Source organism: Castor canadensis, chromosome 8 (genome assembly GCF_047511655.1).
Source record: "Castor canadensis chromosome 8, mCasCan1.hap1v2, whole genome shotgun sequence".
Taxonomy (NCBI): Eukaryota; Metazoa; Chordata; class Mammalia; order Rodentia; family Castoridae; genus Castor; species Castor canadensis.
In genome coordinates, this window is record NC_133393.1 from 59,854,371 (window position 1) to 59,875,220 (window position 20,850).

General features: G+C 40.2%; 1 protein-coding gene and 1 pseudogene across 1 annotated transcript in view; both read right to left on the reverse strand.

Moving 5' to 3' along the window:
• Positions 1-6,165: 6,165 nt before the first annotated feature.
• LOC141425722 (rab15 effector protein-like) lies at positions 6,166-10,576 on the reverse strand (annotated as a pseudogene).
• Positions 10,577-10,711: 135 nt separating this feature from the next.
• Positions 10,712-20,850, reverse strand: part of LOC109679859 (liprin-beta-1-like) — a 96,178-nt gene continuing 86,039 nt past the window's right edge. Inside the window, 9 exon segments of the mRNA XM_074084842.1 lie at positions 10,712-12,702; positions 12,821-12,886; positions 13,252-13,431; positions 14,781-14,969; positions 16,181-16,306; positions 16,831-16,953; positions 20,206-20,264; positions 20,267-20,293; positions 20,400-20,511. Coding sequence (XP_073940943.1) covers positions 12,610-12,702; positions 12,821-12,886; positions 13,252-13,431; positions 14,781-14,969; positions 16,181-16,306; positions 16,831-16,953; positions 20,206-20,264; positions 20,267-20,293; positions 20,400-20,511 — 975 coding nt within the window. The 3' untranslated portion in view covers positions 10,712-12,609.

Here is a 20,850-nt window from a genome sequence, read left to right on the forward strand (position 1 = left end):
GCGTCGGGGGGCGGGGGCCGAGCGGTGGGCGTGTCCTGTCTCGCCACGCCCCTCGTATGCAAATACCTGCAGGGCGCTGGTGTGGATCCAAGGCCAGAGCCCAAGGGCAGAAGATACCCCAGGATAGATAAAAGTCATGGAAAGAAAACAATGTTTTTAATCAGCTGAGAGACCACTGCGAATGAGGACCATAGGGAGTGGGGGAATATGGCTTACAGAGGCCTGGCGTGGTGGGGGTTGGACCTCAGCTGGCCCAGGAGTAGGGTGGATTAACATACACCCCTTTATAAAATTACCCTCTGTTTTTATAGCAAAATGCAAAATTATAAAAACAACAACTTTCAGTACGTTTACAACCGGTAGAGCCGGAGTATCCAGCAAGCATGCTACAGTTTTTTTTTTTTTTTTTTCCAGTACTGGGGTTTGAACTCAGGGCCTACACCTTGAGTCACTACACCAGCCCTTTTTTGTGAGATAGGGTCTTGGAAACTGTTTACCCTGGCTGGATTTGAACCACGATCCTGCTGATCTCTGCCTTCTGAGTAGCTGTAATTACAGATGTGAACCACAAGTGCGCCTGGCATTCTTGCTGTGAGCATGCACAATGCCTGAGAGTCAAACAGTATGTGTGTTCCTGCACAGGGCACAAATGGCATGACATGTATGTATTTGCATTAATCACTGTCCTCATCTTTTCTGACCTCTTTCCATCCCACTATTGCTCCAAAGCAGAAGCACTGGGCATTGGTTTCCTAGGACTCACCGTAGCAAAGACCACACCCTGGGTGGCCCAAAAGAACAGAAATTTATTCTCTCACAGTTCTGGAATCTAAATGTCTGAAACCTAGGGGTCCTCAGGGTTGGTTCCTTTTGAAGGCTCTGAGGGTTAAGCAGTTGCAAGTCTCTCTAAAGTAAGGTGGATATGGGGCTTTAAGATCTTGGGGAAATCCCCTTAAGCTCTCTGAGTTTAGATTCAAGGAAAAAGTAACAATAATGCCTGTCTCCCTCAGGATGGTTGTGATAAGTGGGATATGGTTCACAAGGCATAGTACAAATGGAGGTCACTGGATTAAGCTCAAGGTCAATACAGTAGTCTCTTTTTTCTGCTCTCAAATTTGTGCATTTTAGTGAGTATATTAGTACATAGTGTACAAGACCTATACCATAGAAATTTAGTGACAAAGAATATGATTTTATTCACAAAATTCTCAGTCCCACATTGTACCTTACTCTTTTTATTGTTTTCCCTGGAATCAAGTGCAGTAACGTTCATTTTACATTAAAAATTAAAATTTCATTTATAATGCTGCCAATAGTCAATAATAATACTGTTTTATATACATAGGAGTTACTAAGAATTACTTATTTTTTTAATTGGAAAGCATCTTGGCTTTGCACTCACTTGTGATATACTTATGATAAAACTATTTCTTCAGGCTTTTTGAATGAATAATCTAACATAATAAAGAAACCAGGCTGGCTTTTTGGGCATATGACCTGCACTTAGAAGGGCCCTGTGTGTGACATAATGCTCTGTGATTTCAAACTTAAAAGTATTTTTTTTGGTGGTACTGGGATTTGAACTCAGGTCCTCACACTTACTAGGCAGGTACTCTACCACTTGAGCCACTGCACCAGCCCTTTTTTGTGTTGGGTAATTTGAAGATAGGGTCTCAGAACTATTTGCCTGGGCCAGCTGTGAACTTTGATCATCCTGATCTCTGTTTCCAGAGTAGGTAGAATTACAGACATGAGCCACCAGTGCCCAACTAACTTAAAGTTATTAATAATACTTGAACAAGGGATTCCACCCTTATTTACATTAATCCATGCAAATCATGCAGCCAATCCTGTATATAACAATGTTAAATATTAAACTCTCTGATGTCTTGAATTGCCACTATTTTTTCCTTGTTGTTGCTTTGTTGTGTTTTATTTTCGGCTGTATTTAAAGCCTGAATTATAGCCACATATGAAGGTATGTGCCTATAATCCAGCACTCAGGAGGCTGAGGCAGGAGGATTGTGAGTTTGAGGTCAGCCTGGGCTACACAGCAAGATCCTACTCAAAACAAAACAAAAAAACCTAAATTTTTTAAATTAAAACTTCTTTATTAAAAATGTGGGTACAAAGTATGTCTGTTTACAAGTATTGTAGACAATATGTAAATATCCAGGTATAGGAAATGCTGCTAGAAGCTGAGTGCTGGTGGCTTATGCCTATAATCCTAGCTACTTGTGAGGCTGAGATTGGGAGAATGGTGGCTTGAGGCCAGCTGGGACAGTTTGCAAGATCCAGTCTCCAAAATAACCAGAGCAAAATGGACTGGTGGTATGGGTCAAGTGGTAGAGCACCTGCTTTGCAAGCACAAAGCCCGGAGTTCAAAACCCTGTCCCACCAAAAAAAAAAAAAGAAAAAAAGAAATGCTACTAGGAATTCAGACAGAACACATGAGGTTTTAAATGGAAATAAGGACCACTGGGAATTGGACATTTGTGTCACATTCTGGCAAAAAGCTTATCTACATTTTGTCCATGCCCTGAGACTTTGTAGGAGGCTGGAATATAAAGGTTTTGGACTCCTTTATGTGGTAGAGATTTCAAGGCAACACACCATTTCTGGCTGTGGAGTGGGCATTCTGGCTGCTTTGAGCCAGACTTACAATGAGAAAAGAAACACATGTAAAGCTGGGGTCAAGGAAGGTGGAGTTGAGGAAGAAGCCAAGTCCTTTGCACTAGTAGGACAATAGGATGTTTCCTATTGTCCTAGTATTTGGACTTGACATCTCAGTAATTGAGGGCATCTCAGTAATTGGCCAGAATAGGTTTCAATACAGAGTGTCTCCAAAAGGCTCCTGTGTTGAAGGCTTGATTCCCACAGGCTGATGCTATTGAGAGGTGACTGGACCATGAGGGAACTCATTTCCTCAATGGGTTAACCCATTGATGAGTTCATAGCTGAATGGACAATTAGGGGGTGGGGCCTAGTTAGAGGAAGTAGGTCACCAGGTGCCTGTCTTTGAAGGGTATACCTGCTTCCTGCCCCTCTTCATCTTACTTTCAGCCTCTGGTCCACCATAAGTGACCACTTTGCACCATAATACTGCCCACCATGCTGTTCTGCTCACCATGCTGCTCCAAGAAGCAACCATGGACTGAAGTCATGAGGCACAAGTAAGTCCTTCCACACTTATTTACCCAGGAACGTTGTCACAGCAATGCAAAGTTGTCTAACATGGGTGTGACTCCTGAGGACTTCACTTTTGCACTTTAATTTCACTTCTGTACTTTGTTTACCCCAAGAATGCAGCTTTTAAAAAATTGAGGATGCAGTAGTTTTTTTACTTAGTTAATTTTTTGGTGGGACTGGGGTTTGAACTTAGGGCTTTGTGCTTGCAAGGCAGGAATGCTACCACTTCAGCCACTTTACCAGCCCTTTTTTGTGTTGGATATTTTCTAGATATTTTCAAGTTACAAGCCTCCTGATCTCTGCCTCCTGAGTAGCTAGGATTATAGGCATGAGCCACTGGTGTCCACTGGTACTGGGGTTCGGGGTCTTACACTTGCTAGGCAAACCTCTACCACTTGACCTGCACCTCCAGTCCCAAGGATAAAGTATTTTTTAAATCAGCAAAAACTTCACATTTTTATTTTCACTTAGGGTAAAACCAAAAACAAGTCTTTGGTTTGTATCTTCCAGTTAATACCATGAATGCTTATAAGTTGTATTAGGTTCTCTGACATTTTGGTAAGCTTACATTTTAGTATCTATTTTACAGTCTGTCTGCTTTGACTTAGTTGAAGTCACACCCAGTTTACAGGTAAGAAACTGATAGAGTTAAGGTACTTGACTCTGTTCTTATGAGAATGAGACTCAAACTCACACCCGATTCCAAGATGCATATTCTTTGTACTCTACACCACTATCTTGACAGCTTACTCTACACAGCACACAGGGGTCATCTACACCAAGGAAACATTAAGTGATTGTAAACATTCAAAGTATAAGTAAGGACTGCTTAACCTCATGCCCAGTTTACCAACAGAAGATAAAATGATTTTCTTGATCTTTTGATTTCTTGGGATGAAGAAATGTCAGTGACAAATCTTTCTGCGCTTGCATCTTTTCCTTTTTTCCCTTAATCTGGGAATGAAAGCTTTTTAGTTTTTTAAGTTTGATTTTAATAGACCTAGTTTGATACGTTACATTGAGTAATGATCAAATCAGAGTACGTAGCATATCCATCACTTCATTTATCATTTCCTTGTGGTGAGAACATTCAATATCCTATCTTCTGGTATTTTAAAATATGCAATATAATTTTAACTGTGCTCAGCCTGTGTAACAGAACATCAGGACTTATTCTTCCTATCTAACTGCAATTTTGTACTTATTAATCAATCTCTCCCCTATCTGCTCCCCTCCTGTCATAACTTCTCAGTGTTTGATAACCACTATTTAACCACTATTCTACTCTGCACTTCTATGAGATTAACCTTGTAGATTCCACATGAGGGAGATCATGTAATAATTGTCTTTTTGTGCCTGGTTTATTTTACTTAATGTCCTTCTGGTCCACTCATGTTGCCACAAATGGTGATATTTCATTCATTTTTTATGGCTGAATACTATTCAGTTGTGTATATATACATTTTTCTTTATTCATTCATCTGTAGGTGTACACTTAATTGATTCCATATTTTGGTTATATATCGATACAGATGACATGCAGGAATTTTCAGGTGTTCAGGGTTCTTGGGTCCACTCTGAGAATGAAAGCAGAGGCAGACTCCAGCAGCAGAGGTCAGAAAGATTTTATTTGCAGAGAAGAGAAGAGAAAGGCTGCATGGAGCAGGTTGGAAATTGGGTTTTTATAGCGTTTTTTTGTACTGCCCGAGGGTGGAGATGTCTGTGGAAGAAGAAGTGTCTCTTTGGCCAATTATCACCTTTTGGGACCTCCTGCAGTCCATCCTTCATCATCATTACTTAAAAGTTTGGAAATTCAGTATTCTAACTTGCAACCATCAGCAAATATTGTCTGCTTTGCCTTCAACAATATCCTGAATCTCAACTTATCGCTCCTCCTCTCTCACCTTGGTAGGGGCCAACTTTTTTTCTTGTCTGGATTACTATGACAACTGGAAAGCTGCCTGCCAGGGCTTTCATTCTCTTTCTTCCCTACAGTCTAGTCTCCACTCAGCCATTGAGTGAGGATTTAATTTTATTTATTTATTTTTATTTTATTATGCATATGTGCATACAAGGCTTGGGTCATTTCTCCCCCCTGTCCCCACCCCCTCCCTTACCACCCACTCCGCCCCCTCCCTCTCCCCCCTACCCCCTCAATACCCAGCAGAAACTGTTTTGCCCTTATTTCTAATTTTGTTGTAGAGAGAGTATAAGCAATAATAGGAAGGAACAAGGGTTTTTGCTGGTTGAGATAAGGATAGCTATACAGGGAGTTGGCTCACATTAATTTCCTGTGCGTGGGTGTTACCTTCTAGGTTAATTCTTCTTGATCTCACCTTTTCTCTAGTTCCTGGTCCCCTTTTCCCATTGGCCTCAGTTGCTTTTTAGGTATCTGCTTTAGTTTCTCTGCGTTAAGGGCAACAAATGCTAGCTAATTTTTTAGGTGTCTTACCTATCCTCACCCCTCCCTTGTGTGCTCTCGCCTTTATCATGTGCTCAAAGTCCAATCCCCTTGTTGTGTTTGCCCTTGATCTAATGTCCACATATGAGGGAGAACATACGATTTTTGGTCTTTTGGGCCAGGCTAACCCTGAGTGAGGATTTTAAAGTGGAAGTCAGATCAAGGCATTCTTCTCCTCAAACCACTCAAGAAAATCCAGACTCCATACTTTGGCTTGGCAGCTGATCAATGCAACGTTTGCTGGCTACTCCTCTCAACTCATCTCCCAAAGCTCTCTCTGACTTACTGTGCTGTGTCCACACCAGCCTCTTTGGGAGATTTGATCACACCAGGTCCCTCCTCTTCGGGGCTGGCCTCTGTGGTTCCTTCTTCCTCCAGCACTTCCCCAGATGCCTGCACTGAGGCTGGCTCCCCACCTTCAGATCTCTGGCCAGTTGCCCCGTCCTCACTGAGGCCTTCCCTCATGCCACTGAGACAAAATAGCACACATTCACTCTTCATCCTCTTCCCCCTGCTTTTCCTTTATAACACCCCTGGTCAATTCTAAATATACATTTTTAGTATATGTACATATATTTACGTCTTCCACCATCAAGATGGAAACTCCCCATGAGTAGGAACCTTGTTCTTTTCACTGCTGGATTAGCAAGGTGGAGAACAGGGCTAATATATAATAGGCAGTCGGCACTGATGTGTGAGTAAACCTATCTTCCAATTATGCTTTCAAGCACTTAGTTTTGTTTTTGAAAGTATAGCATAATTCGCCAAAGCTGAGCTGTTGGAGACCTTGCCAATAGAAAGTGACAATGGGCTTCTCTACCAATCCCCATGTTCTTTTGTATTTATTTACTGATTGATTGACTGAGGATCCAACCTGGTCCCAGGATCCAAGCTAGGCAAGCATTCTACCTTGAGCTATATCCACAGCCCCACTAAAAAAAAAAGTTTTAACACCTGATTATGCATATTAATACTTCTTTATTGACATATTAAACACAAAAATTTCTAATGTAGCACAACTATGGGGCTGCTTGTGTTCTTCCTTTTCCGACTTTCTCAGGGGGAGGGCTATGAGGTGCATATATATTCTGAGGTGGTAAAACAAAAGGTTGAGGCACCCTGGTGCCCTTTCTTTCCTGAAGCAAGGAGGCATCATGGACTTTGTGGAAGCTCCCTTCCTCCTTTTCCCCTAGGGCTTGAATCACAAAACTCAAAGGATTTGGGGGCTGGTGTTCCCTAATGATGTAAGGCTTATCCTAATTTGAAGAATACTAGGCTTATTGGACAGAAAATAGGAGCTGCCTCTTCAGGCTCAGTCTAGATAGAAGATAATGATGCAACTCCATGTTCTCTGTGAACCCTGTGTGGACAGGATAAATAATCAGAGTGGATTAGGATAATTGTACCAAAACTTTCATTACTTGTACTTTTATGTAACTAATAGCAGTCCTATAACGTAGGTTTTTGTCACTCTCATTCAATTTTTAGATAGGAAAACCAGGAATTTGGGATCCAGAAGAAGTCAAACTGCTCCAAAGGTTTCACTGAATTACAAAAAGAAATGTCTACAGATTGGGGACAGGGGCAGGGGACTAATATCACCCAGGGAATAGTCAATGGCCTGAAGAGGTAGGGTCCAAAAGGAGTGTGGCAGGAAGGCAGGGAGGGGGAAGGGAGATAATGAGAGACAGTGAGGGAGATAGTGAGAGATAATAAGTGCAACAGTGAAACAGAAACAAAAAACAAAAACAAAAACTAAACAAAAAACCAGATTTGAAGAATGTCAAGTAGCACCTGGGGCGAGACCAGAGAAGGGTCACCTTGCCCTAGAGGTTAAACTAGCCAATGAAATAATATGTGGCTATGTATGGGACAAGCTGTACCCCCCTCCCATTTCTGTAAGCTGCTCTAAATGGTATATAAGGAAAGTCCCCTTTATTTTCAGGTTCAGCCTTTGGAGTCCACTGAGTTGCTGCTAGCCTGCTTAATAAACTTGCTTCCCAAAAGCTTTGGTGCCCTGTCTCTCTGTCTGAGCCATCCTACAACTGATGGACAGGAGCTATGTAGTAACCCAGAGTAATGAAACAGGGAAGAGCAGAGTAATAAATTCCCAACCTCCCTGTCCTCTGATCTTGTTCTTTCGTCTGCATACTTCTGACTGGAAACCTGAGGAGAGGGAAGATGTAGTCACAGTCCAGCAAGGCAGAGAAGATGGGAGAGGGAAGGGAGGGGAGATCCAAACTGAGAAAAATCAGTGCAGAAGTTTGGCAAGTGTCCTGATACCAATTTAGTGATTTCCAATGAGCATTTAAAAAACCAATGATATGGAACAGAAAATAGGAGTGCCCTGGGAGTTCCAATCATACAGATCACAACAAATGTAGTTTTCTTTGGATAGCAGCCCCGTAAGATATGATACCCTATTACTTACTGCCTGATACCATATTGCCCTCATATGACTTCAGCCTCACAGAAAGAGCCCTGCATAAATTTCAGAACACAGAAAGGACCAAGTTCAGAGTTTGGTAGTTCAGATTTGTTGGCTCACATTTTGCAAAAGCTGCTCACCAGGGAACAGGTTGGTCACCAGCAGGAGGGGCAGCTGCAGCATAAGGCCAGGCTGTGAAAGAAGCAGTGGCAGCCAGCTGAACATCCTTGTGGCCTCAACAATTCTGGTACCTTAGTCAAAGACTTTATGTGACTCTGGAAAAGAACTGGGGCTTTGTTACCGGGCAGACTTTGTTATGAGCCACTCTAGCTTTCTTTATGACCTTGACATTTATTTACCCTCTTTCTTAATTAGAAACTCTTAGAATTGCTGAAGGCATGTATGTAAATAACAAGACCTGGCATATACATTCAATAAATAATGGTGATTCCCCTTTGTACTGTTAAATCCCACACAGGCTTTTAAGAAAAAATGGCCTTTGTATGTGAGTATACATTCCTTACTGCAAATGCTACTAAATATAACAAGGAATACTTTTATTAAATCACGGTAAAGCTAACACTAATTGCATTCCCAAGTAAATCCCACCAGAGAAAGCTGCTATCAAGACACAGTAGGGGCCAGGATCAGAGGGAAAAAATGGTGTGCAGTTTTGCGTAGGAGGCGTGAATTGGACCTGGTATCATTACTACAATCAAACCCGCTCTGAATTCTTCCTTACTCACTACCACCCTATCCTGTCCACCTCCCACCAACAGCAGTAAAAAGATCTTTTCTAAATTATTTTTTATTGTGCTGTGTGTGGGATACACATTTACAAAGGTTTTTACAATGTATCAAGTATATCATACTTAAATTCACCCCCTCTACTGCTCCCGCTAAAAGTATCTTTTATACTTGTGAGCATTAGAATTACTATTTCAAACAAACACTTTTTATATGAAAAATCAAACTATTGTCCTCTCCAATTGTTATTATTGAATAAAGAATAAAGATTAAACTAAATTATACATTTTCCCAAAATAAGGCTGGCCAGTTTTTTTTTTCTTTCCATTAATTGTGACACTAGTATGCTTTGACCCAGGTAATCATTTTCAACTAATGGGGTTAAAAAACCCAAAACTTTTAAAAAAGAAACAATCCCATGATGGAATGGTGTAATAGAAGAGCTTGATTTAGAGAATAAAGTATTTTTTCTTTTCACCTTACAGGCCAAGTCACAACACACATCTGCAGTTCAGAGGATGCTAATATAAACCTTGCCTACTTCTCTCAGCCCATCTTTCTTACTCATATAGTTTCCGAGCAGCTCTTTGATGGACACACAATGTTCCGTCTCCAGGACAAACTGTTCCACAGCCTTGTGTCCTGGCAGAGGGCTGCTCACCATCCCACTTCTGACACTATCCAGGATAACTCCCCGAACATCTCCAGGCTTTCCTGGCACACCGAGGATGATAAACAGGCCTAGACAGTCCTCTCCTATCAGGTTACAGAATTCTTCCAGCTTATCAAATCTACTTTTCTTCCAGGAAGACTCCTCTACCCTTGACTCTGGATTGGAGAAGTCCACAGGCTGAAGAGAAGCCATTCGCAGAGTCTGAACTGCTAGCTGAGCCTTATTTGCTTATTGGATCCCCAAAAGGTCCAAATCCAATCTGTCCCAAACAGGAAGGCTTTGTGCTTGGTCATCTTGGTGGTGGTGAGCCACTCACCAATTCCCTTTTCTTGGCAGAAAGTGATGAAGTGGATTAAGAAGATCTCATTCAGAGTACTGGCAGCAGGACAGAATTTAGTCAGCAGATATTCAAATCCAAGATACTCCTTCAGTCTCTGAGCTGTGTAGATTATAGCTTCACTGACCACCTCACAGACACCGAGAACCTCTTTGTTGTCCTTCAGAGCCAACTGTTGTGATGCTTTTTGTCCCATTTTTTCACACCCGGTCAATACTGCCCTCAAATATCAAGCATGTGTGCGTTGTTCAGAATCGCTTTTTTGAGAGGAAAAGTTCCGCAACAAAGCCACCTCAGTTAATGTGGTCACAGTGTCCCAACTCTATAGGTGCCTTTGTGTAGCTAAGCATATAGACATACAGCTAAACAAACATGGGAGGGTTCCCTGTTTGTCAACCGGGTGTGTTGTATTCATACAGATTCCTGCTGGTTTATTAAGTTACAGATACTAAATTTCACACAAAACATCTGTTTTTCTCTAGGTTATATTCAATCTACTTTTAATCTTTGGTAATCTCTTCCTAGATATGTGTCTTCTTTCCAAAATTCAGTTAAGTTAAAAACAGTAAGTTAGTTTTTTAAAAGGTTAGGTCCATACACCTTTTCTACAACTAATTTTTTCAAATTTGTGTGTCATTTCGGTTTGCTTTTCCTACATCCCTCTGACATGATTCCTCACTCCCCAGCTCAGCTGTTTATGCCCCCTTTCATACCAAAGCTTCTAAAGCAACAACCTCAACTTTCTCTGTTGATACATGTTCAAACAAACTTACAAACGTTTACAAACTAGAAAGAGTTGGTGTTATTTTCTAAATCAGAAACCAAGCCCATCTGTTACTTTGAATAAAGGGAAATTAAATAATGACAATGCAAACATGAGGCAATTATCAATTGACTTTATTTTCTTTCATAAGGTAATACCAACAGTGTATAATATTTTGTAAATAAAATACATCAAAATTTTTTAAACTTATCATATATCATCAGCTATGTTAAAGTGTCCTGAATAAAGAATGTTGGCATTTGTAACAATTTCCTGGTATTTTCAACCAGGTTCTAACAAGAAATCGAGTTTTTCAAATGCTGATGTATATTCACATTAAAATAAAACCCCAGTACCAGAAGAATCCAATACAGTTACCAAATAATAAATGACAGAGTTCAAAGTAAAGCATTGTTACCATCAAATGATTTCAGTTATGAAAAACTGGTATTATACATTCCTTGATGAATAGTTTGGTAACTTGCTGACAGTGTAAAAGAAAATACCATCAACATTCAAAAATGATTTGTAATCAAATCCACTGGCATAAACTGAACCGCCCACCTCCACCCCAATTTGTGAACACCTGTCTTTTCTGCATCTGGCTAGTATGAGTAATAATGCAGTCTTGAATGAAAAATAGATTTTTCCAATACCACTAAAAAAAAAAAAACCCACAGCAACAGTTTTGCTGCAGTTTTCTATTTTCTTTATAAAGAATATTTGGGTTCAGAGTTAACGGAAGCCATGAGCTATACTTAACAAAATAACCATTAGAAAACTAATTTTGCAGCCTCAGACCATTTGAATTCTTATTGAAATAAAATAAAACTCCATTTATTGACAGCTGAGGAATGCACAATTAATATGTTTAGGCAGCCGGTTAGTATGTGAATGTAATGATGTATTTAGCAAAGAGGAAAACAAGAACCTTAATACTGTAAAGGTGTTTTGTTTCTGATTATTTCTACAACTGTTTTTTGAGGGAGATGTGAATGCTTCCAAATCACTGAAGTTAACTGTATATTAATGTTGCTCAAGTTCTTCCTTATAAAGTAAATAGATCCAAGGTTAATGGTGAAGCTTTTTTTTTTTTTTTTTTTTTTGTGGTACGGGGGTCTGAACTCAGGGCCTCATGTTTTCTAGGCAGGTGCTCTACCCCTTGAGCCACTCCACCAGCCCTTTTCTTGCATTGGGCATTTGTGAGATACGGTCTCACAAACTATTTGCCCAGGCTGGCCTCGTATTGCGATCTTCCTGATCACTGCCTCTGGAGTAGCGAGGCTACGGCATGAGCCACTGATGCCTGGTAAAGGTGAAGTTCTTAAACTTCAACAATTCTATGCTGTCATCAAAGACACATATTTCATGTATATTAGTTTAGTCTGAAGGATGAACATTGTAAAAATTCAGTTGTAGAAAAAGAAAGACCATTCTGATCTCTTCAGAAATCAGCTGCTATGTGAAAATTTAGATCACTGTTCTTTTGCTTTTGTTTTTAATATGATCTTTTCATTGTCTTCCTTAGGTCACAAAATAAAAGTTCTATTTTTATGTATGGTATATATACATATACTTAAAAAAATATATAAAAACAAGACAGTAAGAGGCAAGCAGAGGTATAGTTGGCATTTAGCAGGCACAATGAATGTTTCTGGAAACTCTGCATGATGAATTACTTTGAGAGCACAGATGTCCTGCTTCTATGACTGCAGTAACACAATGATGTGACAAAGTCATTCACATACTGGTTACTGCTCCCCAAGCCCTCCACACTGGGGATGTGAATGAAACACTATGGTAAAACACTCATCTTAAATGCAGCTTTAAATATAATACCTCACAGATTTTTACATTAAATAGAGTAAAGCAATTATACTCTCATTCACCAGTGTCTCATTTTTCGTGGCAACTTCAGAACAGGCATGAGTCCCCTGCCTTCCATTTCCGCTTCTGAATGAGCAGAAGTGTGAACAAGAAACAATATACAATCTGTTGGTTTTTGTATACACTATTTGAAAACTAATGAGTCTTCATCTGTAATGCTGGCACTGGGGGAGCAGGCAGCAAAATCTTTAAACATGTCATCTTCCTTTAACATGTGCTGGAAGAAAGCAGATAGGGAGTCACACATTGCGAGTCCGGAGCTCAGACCCACACATTCACCAATGTACATGCAGAGCACTGGGGTAACTTTTAGAGTAACATCTCAATTAACTTACTGTAAGGTTGTTGATGCCTTCAGAGAACGCACCTATCTGTCTTACTGTCCCTTCTGAATCTTCCATCTGCAAAGAACAAACCACAGCATGCCATACCCGTTTTCATGATTTCAAGGAAAGTGCAGCAAAATGAGCAAAAGTCTAAGCAGAAACGATGCAGTGAAGCTGGATGGGGTGGGAGCAACAGAACACTTTGGTGCTTTGGTTTTCAAATGTGGATAATAATTCTAAGTCTTCAGATTACCACAAACATTGTTATATGTTAGGATAGGACCTGGAGTAGCATAAGCAGTCTGTAAGTGTTCGCTGTTATTTTATTATCCTTATTTTTAGGCATTTGAAGAGAACATCCATGATTAGTGGATACTGTGTATAAAGCTCCCCCGTAGTGGCTGAAGGCATTTAAAAGAGGTTTATGGTGTTGCATTTACCTGCTCTAACTGGTCCAAATTATCTTCATCATACAGGCCCATGTCCAAACAATGTTTAAATCCCTTTTTAGAGGTACTTCCTGACGCCTGTCCCAATTCCATTGGACAAACATATTCTTCTCCATCTTCCTGTTTCTTTTTTCTCAGATTGCCAAAAGTGCTAAAGGTAAGTTTCTTTGGCTTTGAAAGCAAACAAAAAACAACAAAGGGTTTGATAAAATTTATATGGCAAAGAACTGATAACATGTACCATTTAATTATTCATCACAGAGAAACGTAACTAGATCATTAAATTTGTGTAACAAAAGGACATACAAATGATGCACCCAAATATCTTAACGGTTGTCGTCATAAATCTCAGAAGATTAATGTTATTCTTCTTATTCACACCAACTAACTGGACAGTCAATGTCGCAAGCAAAACACTCCAAGTCCTTTGTTTAGATGACACAGGACTTTCAGGGCTGAATCCAAGCTTCCATGTTTTTTCATCTCATATCAGCAAAAGAAAATGGTCTTTACTGCATTTTCTTTTTGGGTGAAACTATGATTATGTCATTTGCCTCTCTGCTTCCACAACAGGACTGGTGATTGGTAAATGAATTCCCCAGTCTTTTGGAGACAAAATTTCCAGTGATACTTAGAAGAGAAACTCTATCTTAGTCACCATCCAGTCCCTGTGACTATCAGGCTAATGACTGAGTTTAAACAGAACACACTGTCCCACAGGTTTTTTTTAAAGGAGAAAGGGACTCAAAGGAAGATAGAATGGGTAAAAAACAAACAAAAAGAACTTGCCATATATTTCTGGAGAAACCCCTAAGTTCTACCTTCACATTAAGGAGGCTAAGACAACATATTCGGAAGAGTTAATGTAGGAATGATTTAAAAGAAGAAAAAGTAATCTCAATTTGGTATAACCCATGAATTCTGATAAATTAGGAAACACCCACTTTCTGTCTGCCTTGAATCATTTCTTTTTTCTTTTTTGAAATAAGAGTCTTGTTATGTAGCCCAGGCTGGCCTTGAACTCATAAACCTCCTGCTTCAACCTCCTGAGTGCTGGGACTGTGGACCAGGCCCACAGTCATTTCTTGCATATCTTTCCCTAAACTGCAAGGCTGGTCAATTATAAGACAGACAAGCTTAATCTGTATAAGTAGAAATCTCTCTATTTATTTAATTTGTAGTGCTTGGGGTCAAAGCCAGGCATCGCACATGCTAGACAAGGATTCTACCCCTGAGTTATATCTGAAGCTCCCAAATGTTCCTCTGATATCCATAGGAAAAACAGAACAACTGCAATCAGTATTTGGACCCAAGTCACAGGTCACAGGCTCTCTGCATTGGCAATACATTAATTATAGAAGCCAGCATCATGATCTTTATTATTGTCAACTCTAAAATAAATGACATCAGCAGAAACCTTCAAAAATGTATTCTCTTAATTACTGTTAAAGATGTATATTCCCTCAGCTGAGCCACTGCAAACTTCATGCAATTATTAAGTGGTATAAGCTTGAACCCACCTTCACTTTGGCAGTGGCTGTTAAAAGTACATAATCTGGTAACTCCATGGCATCTCGCTTCTGGTGCTGAGCCTCCACACCAAACAGAAGGTTGAAATGAGTGGACAAATGTCTTCGCAGCAAGGTCTTATTAGGTGGGATGTTCAATAACTGAGCCATTGTTTTTACATTAAAACGAGGTTCTAAAACCTGTAAGAAAAAGTAAGATTGTTAATAGAAACCCATCCCCAAAATACTTACAAGGAAGAAAATAAACGTTCATTTAGCTGATTTTTTGGTTCATTGAGGACACGATAAAAACAGTATTTTTCATCAGTCCGTGTAGAAAATCTTTCCCAAATACTCTTGTCACTTTTTCTTTCATGATAAGAAAAACCTAACAAATCCATCATTCTGAGTATTAATGATCATTACTGCTGAGGACAGAAAATTAGGCTAGATATATACTAACTGGAGACCATAGTCCAGGAATGGGCTGTTTCAATAAATTTCTTTTTTTTTTTTTTTTTTGATTTTGTTGTTCATGTGTGCATGCGGGGCTTGGGTCGTTTCTCCCCCCTGCCCCCACCCCCTCCCTTGCCGCCCACTCCGCCCCCTCCCTCTCCCCCCCACCCCCTCGGTGCCCAGCAGGGGCTGTTTTGCCCTTGTTTCTGATTTTGTTGTGGAGAGAGTGTGGGCGGTGATGGGAGGGAGCAGGGGTTTTTGCTGGTTGGGATGGGGGTGGCTGTGCAGGGCATTGACTCACATTCAATAAATTTCTGATACTAGCTCCCCACCCCACCCCCACCAGCATCTGGATTTTCTCACAAGTAGTTTAAATAAAAACTCTGGTAACTGAAAAAAAAAGAAAAAGTAAGATTGTTAAAAGGTACCATAGGTCATACGTTTGCATTGTGCTTTACAGTTTGTGCAGTGCTTTCACTTGGGTTATTTATCTCCATGACTCTCTCGACAGCCCAAGGTATGAACTTCCATCTCTAGTTCACATTTCTTTTCTTTATTTTGCCTGAGTTAGCAAGTGGTGAAGCTGGTGCTGTAATCCACGCTTCAGGTCTTACAATGGCAGCACTTACACCAACCCTTATGCAACACAGATGTGTAGAAATACAATCTGTATCTTTGTAGGGGTTTTAAACCACGATTATATGAGAGACAGCAGCTGGATGTTATTTAATGTGAAAGAGAAATGGGCTTAAATCTGATCTAGAGTTTTACAGTTTAAGTAAAAATACTCTGAAAGTAAAACTCACTAGAAATAGTGCAGGAGGCTTGGGAAATATGACTTTAGAATTATGACAAGCAAACAAACGGATCCTCCTTAGGGATCCTCATCCTGTATCCTACACATTAAACTAAAGGAAATAAAACGAGAAGTCAATTTTCAATTCAATCAGCTTTACCATGAGACCACCATGGACACCACTGCCTCTGAGATTAGGGGCATATTCTGCCAAGTCCACAGAGCGCAGCCACTCCATCACTCGATGATTGGTCCACTGCTGAACCTCGGATGGCGTGATGTTATTCTGCAGGAACAAACTCCATGAGCTTCAGTTGACCAGAGGATCCTCAATACTAAACCTGCAGGCACGGTCTAACAGGTCTGCCCAGGGGAGCACCGCTGCTCAACATTCCAAGAAATGTTTAAAGAAAGGTAAAAGGTCTTTGCTAACTTGAGTTCTCTTTTAAAGAACTAATATACAGAGTCTCAATCTTTCTTATGCACAGAAAAGAAACAGGAAAAGGAGTCTTTAATACTGATAGTTAACTCCATGGATCAAGGAGACAGGAAAAAACAAACCCATCAAAAGGAGGAAGCATAAATGAAAAACAACCATTGGCTTTAGCGATGCAGTGGAACCACCATGGGGAGAAAAGGAAGAGATACAGGAAAACAAAGCCTAAGCAGTAAATGAAGCTAGATTTGAGGCTCCTGAGGAGACCAGCTTTGCCTGCAGGCCCCAAGAAGAAATGCGCCTCACGGACCTGCTGTACACATGCAGTCACACGCATGACAGTGCGTGTGCTAAGCCTCCATCTGAAATGCTACCTTGTCAGATGGCCGCCTCCGAAGGCAGTTTGGTTCAAAGTTATTGATCCTCAGGACCTGGATGGCCCTCTTGATACTGAGATGATGCAGCACACTCACAGCCTTCAAAGACAGTAAGTCGTCCTGTAAAACAGAACAGTTGGTGCTCACTGTGCTGGCTCATAGCAGGAGGACCCTCCTAGGGAAAGTTCAGAAAACTGGAATAAAAGCAGAAGAGCCACTAAAAACAATACGCCCCAAGAGCCTACCAGAGAGTCCAACGCTTTTATTTAATAATAGAACCCCTTTCCTGTTCTGAACAAAATCCTCTCTAGGACCCCAAGTTAATGCTGTTGCCAAAAAAGCTGGCTGCCAACTGCTTCTTTCTCCCCCATGGTCACTATGGAAGATAATCTGTCTGGTTTTTTGTTTTTGTTTTTGAGATAGAGTCTTACTATGTAGGCCAGGCTGGATTCAAACTGTCAATTTTCCTGCCTCAGTCTCCTGAGTGCTGCTGGGATTACAGGCATATCAGGTATATACTACCAAGCCCAGTTTTTTTTTTTTTTTTTTTTGAGTGGGTTACTGGCTACTGAACCCAGAGCCTTATATCACTGAGCTACACCCTGGCCCCATTTGCTTTAATTTGCACATTCTGCGAACAAAAGAATCCCTTTGTTCCAGAACTTTATCCGGACACCTAAGCACAGCTAAAGGCACTGGCCAAATGTCCTCTTCCTTTCCTTTCAGCAGCTAGCTGGGAGCCAGTGATGTTCACTGATGATCCAGGGTTGGTTTTCTGAACGAAAGCCCATCATACTTCAGAGAAAATCAGAGGGAACACCCTGGGTACACCATTTCCCTGACCTTAAGAGGTTTTGGTGCTAGTAAGAAGGAGAGGAGAAATGAAGAAATTATAAGTGTGAACATATATCAACAATCAACCCTTCAAGCAAGCCACCAGTCTGTGACTACTGGGAACATCTGCAAACATGCCCAACACATCCAAACAAACTGTTTCAGAGAGGGTGATTTGGGACACACTGACAAGATAAGCACCAGTCTGCTTCCAAACACACCCAGAAAATAAACATGGGAAATATCCATTTGAGGCACACCTCACTGATAACATATTTCTTATGGAAAAAAAGAAAAAATTAATTTACTATGGAAATGTTTTTAACATAAAAATGTTAGCAGTTTAAATCTTTAAGGCTACTAACTGAAACTTTCTCTGGATTGATTTTTTTAAAAGTAGGATCATATGATAAATTAGAAAAAAAAAACATTTAGTGTATTTAACCTCAGATGAGACAGCCATTCCAAATATTTCAGTGTGTGTTCCAGGATCCATTTCAGGACAACTCATTAAAACAGATTTTATGACTTAATAGTTGGGGGGGGTGGTCAAATTTTCCAAGGTAATTTATTATTTTTAGTCATGAAAGCTATTCATATATGTATTGATTTTAACCCTGAATCTGCTCACTTTCCCAGGGGAACATACTCACACCTAGATAGGCAGGGCAATAGGTACTGAATGTGTTCCAGGCAGAAAAGTTAGCTAGTAAGAGAGGGATATGAAACCAGCCTTGTTTGAAATACTCAGTGACTCCTACTACTTACTAACTGTGTAAACCTGGTTAAGTTACCTAATGTCTGGATTCCTTTGTTTCCTCATCTAAAGAGAAGAATAGCACTCACTCAAAGAGTTGTTGAGAATTGAGCATCAGTATGAGGAAAATGCTTAATAGTAAGTATGTGACATACTACAACATACGAGTTTATTCATGCAAGTTTACACAACGTAAGGACCTTGGTTCAATGATAAAAGAAAACAAATACCACCAGTTAAACTTCAAATTTGGCTGGAAGCCAGTGGCTCACGCCTGTATTCCTAGCTACTCAGGAGGCAGAGATCAGGAGGATCGAGGTTAAAAGCCAGCCAAGGCAAATAGTTAGCAAGACCTTATCTCAAAAACACCCAACATGAAAATCGGCTGAATGAGTAGCTCAGGTGGTACAGTGCCTGTCTAGCAAGCTCGAGGGCCTGAGTTCAAACCCCAGTACTGCAAAACAAAGTCAAAAAAACAAACTTCAAATTTGTTTAATATTGAGAAATTCCCACCTAAGTTATCTGGTTAAACTTCCACTTTTCCACTTATTTACCAAAGAAGATACCTGTGGTATTAATAGCCTCATTTACAAAATGTTAAATAAAAGTATCCTCAGTAGAACATGAATTATACTATGGAATCTAGAACCAAGTTCTCCTGGAAACAATCTCTCTTATTGCTTTAAAGTGAGCACAGCTGTACTTCTGCTCACTGACTAGAAGCTACAAATATCTGATGGTGAAGAAACTAAAGGAGAAATCTAGTTGTTCTCTGTTCTCCTTTACCCCAGTAACTCCTACTCTGGAAGAACTGCGCTAAAGGGAGAAGCTTTTCAAGCAACAGGTGTCCAAGGAAAGTGAAAGGAGAAGACAAGTCTTTGTGGATATCAGGTCAAAGGGAGGCCTTGTTCACTGCATAGGGAAACATAACACAGAAACTACTAGAGTTTCAAAGCTCCACATTCTATCTTAGAAATATCTTTTTTTTTTTTTGGTGGTGGTGGTGGTACTGGGGTTTGAATTCAGGGCCTTGGATTTGCTAGGCAGTTGTTCTACAACTTGAACCACTCCACCCGCCCTTTTTTGTGTTGAGTACTTTCCAGATAGGGTCTTGCAAACTATCTGCCCAGGCTGGCCTCGAACCATGATCCTCCTGATCTCTGCCTCCTGAGTAGCTAGGATTACAGTTGTGAGCCACTAGCCTTTAGCTCTATCTCAGAACTATCTTTATGAAGCCAGGCCTAATGGATCATGCCTATAATTCCAGTTACTTGGGAAGAGAAGGCAGAAAGACTGAGAGTTTGAGGCCAGCCCCAGCAAAGAACCTGTCTCAAAACAATATACAACCAAAAGTGCTGAGTGTGTAAAATTTACTCATCCAAGGTGTGTACTTCAATATTTAATTTGTTTATTATATATAAATATCAACCTTCTGGGGCTGTAGAGTGCCTGCCCAGAAAGCACAGGGCCCTGAGTTCAAATTCCAGTACAGCAAAAAGGAAAAACCAAAAACACATGAAAAACCAAAAAAACAAAACCAAAACAACCTTCTGAAGAGGTTGGTTTAAATTATGTTTTGCTTAGCTTACATTGGGGTTTCAAATTATCCTAAAGCTGTTACAATCACCAAGCCCTATGACTTTGACTTCCCTACTCACTCCTCAACCTTTAAACTCCAGTGGAACCCCTGTGAACAAACACATTAGTTTTTGATTACTCTGTTTTCGTGTTTCTCAGAGAAAAAAATTTACTTCTTCGAACCCCAATGGAGAATCACTTACAACAGTCATGTAATGTAGCTTTCGACCATCCACCCGTCCTTCATCAAACTGGGTCTTACACTGGGGAGGCCAATATCATCCAATCATCCTGAAGAAGAGAAACTAGTGTCATTACTGAGCTATAAACACTTGTTTGGGGACTAAAAAGAAAAAACAGCAATAGTTATTATTTTTTAAGCATGAAAACCTCTTACTTGTGACCCAGTTGAAATCCAGCTTTCCGTGATTTGTTTCTTCTTCGGATCCCAGGGCTTGCAGTGCCAGCTGCAGTTTCTTTCGATGAAGTGAATGCCTGATTCCAAGTTCCTGAAACAATAAACAGAAAGACTGACCTTATAATCCTAATCTATACTGACTGGATCCACTGGCAAAGATGCAAATTTCTCCTAAATGAAGCTAGCATTAAAGATCTAATTCTGCATTAGATTAGAATACTACCTTAGGTATGTATGTAAATCCATTCTACATTAAAGTAGAATACTAACTGCTGAATAAGAGGCCGCTAGACAGCTAAGACCACAATTACTTTAGTGACTCATTTTCTTTGTAAGACAGGAAATATAGCATGAATAATAGGAATTTCATTTATTTTGTACAAAATATTAAATATCTGGGACTCAAAATGTAGGGTGCCTTTTTCCTTTT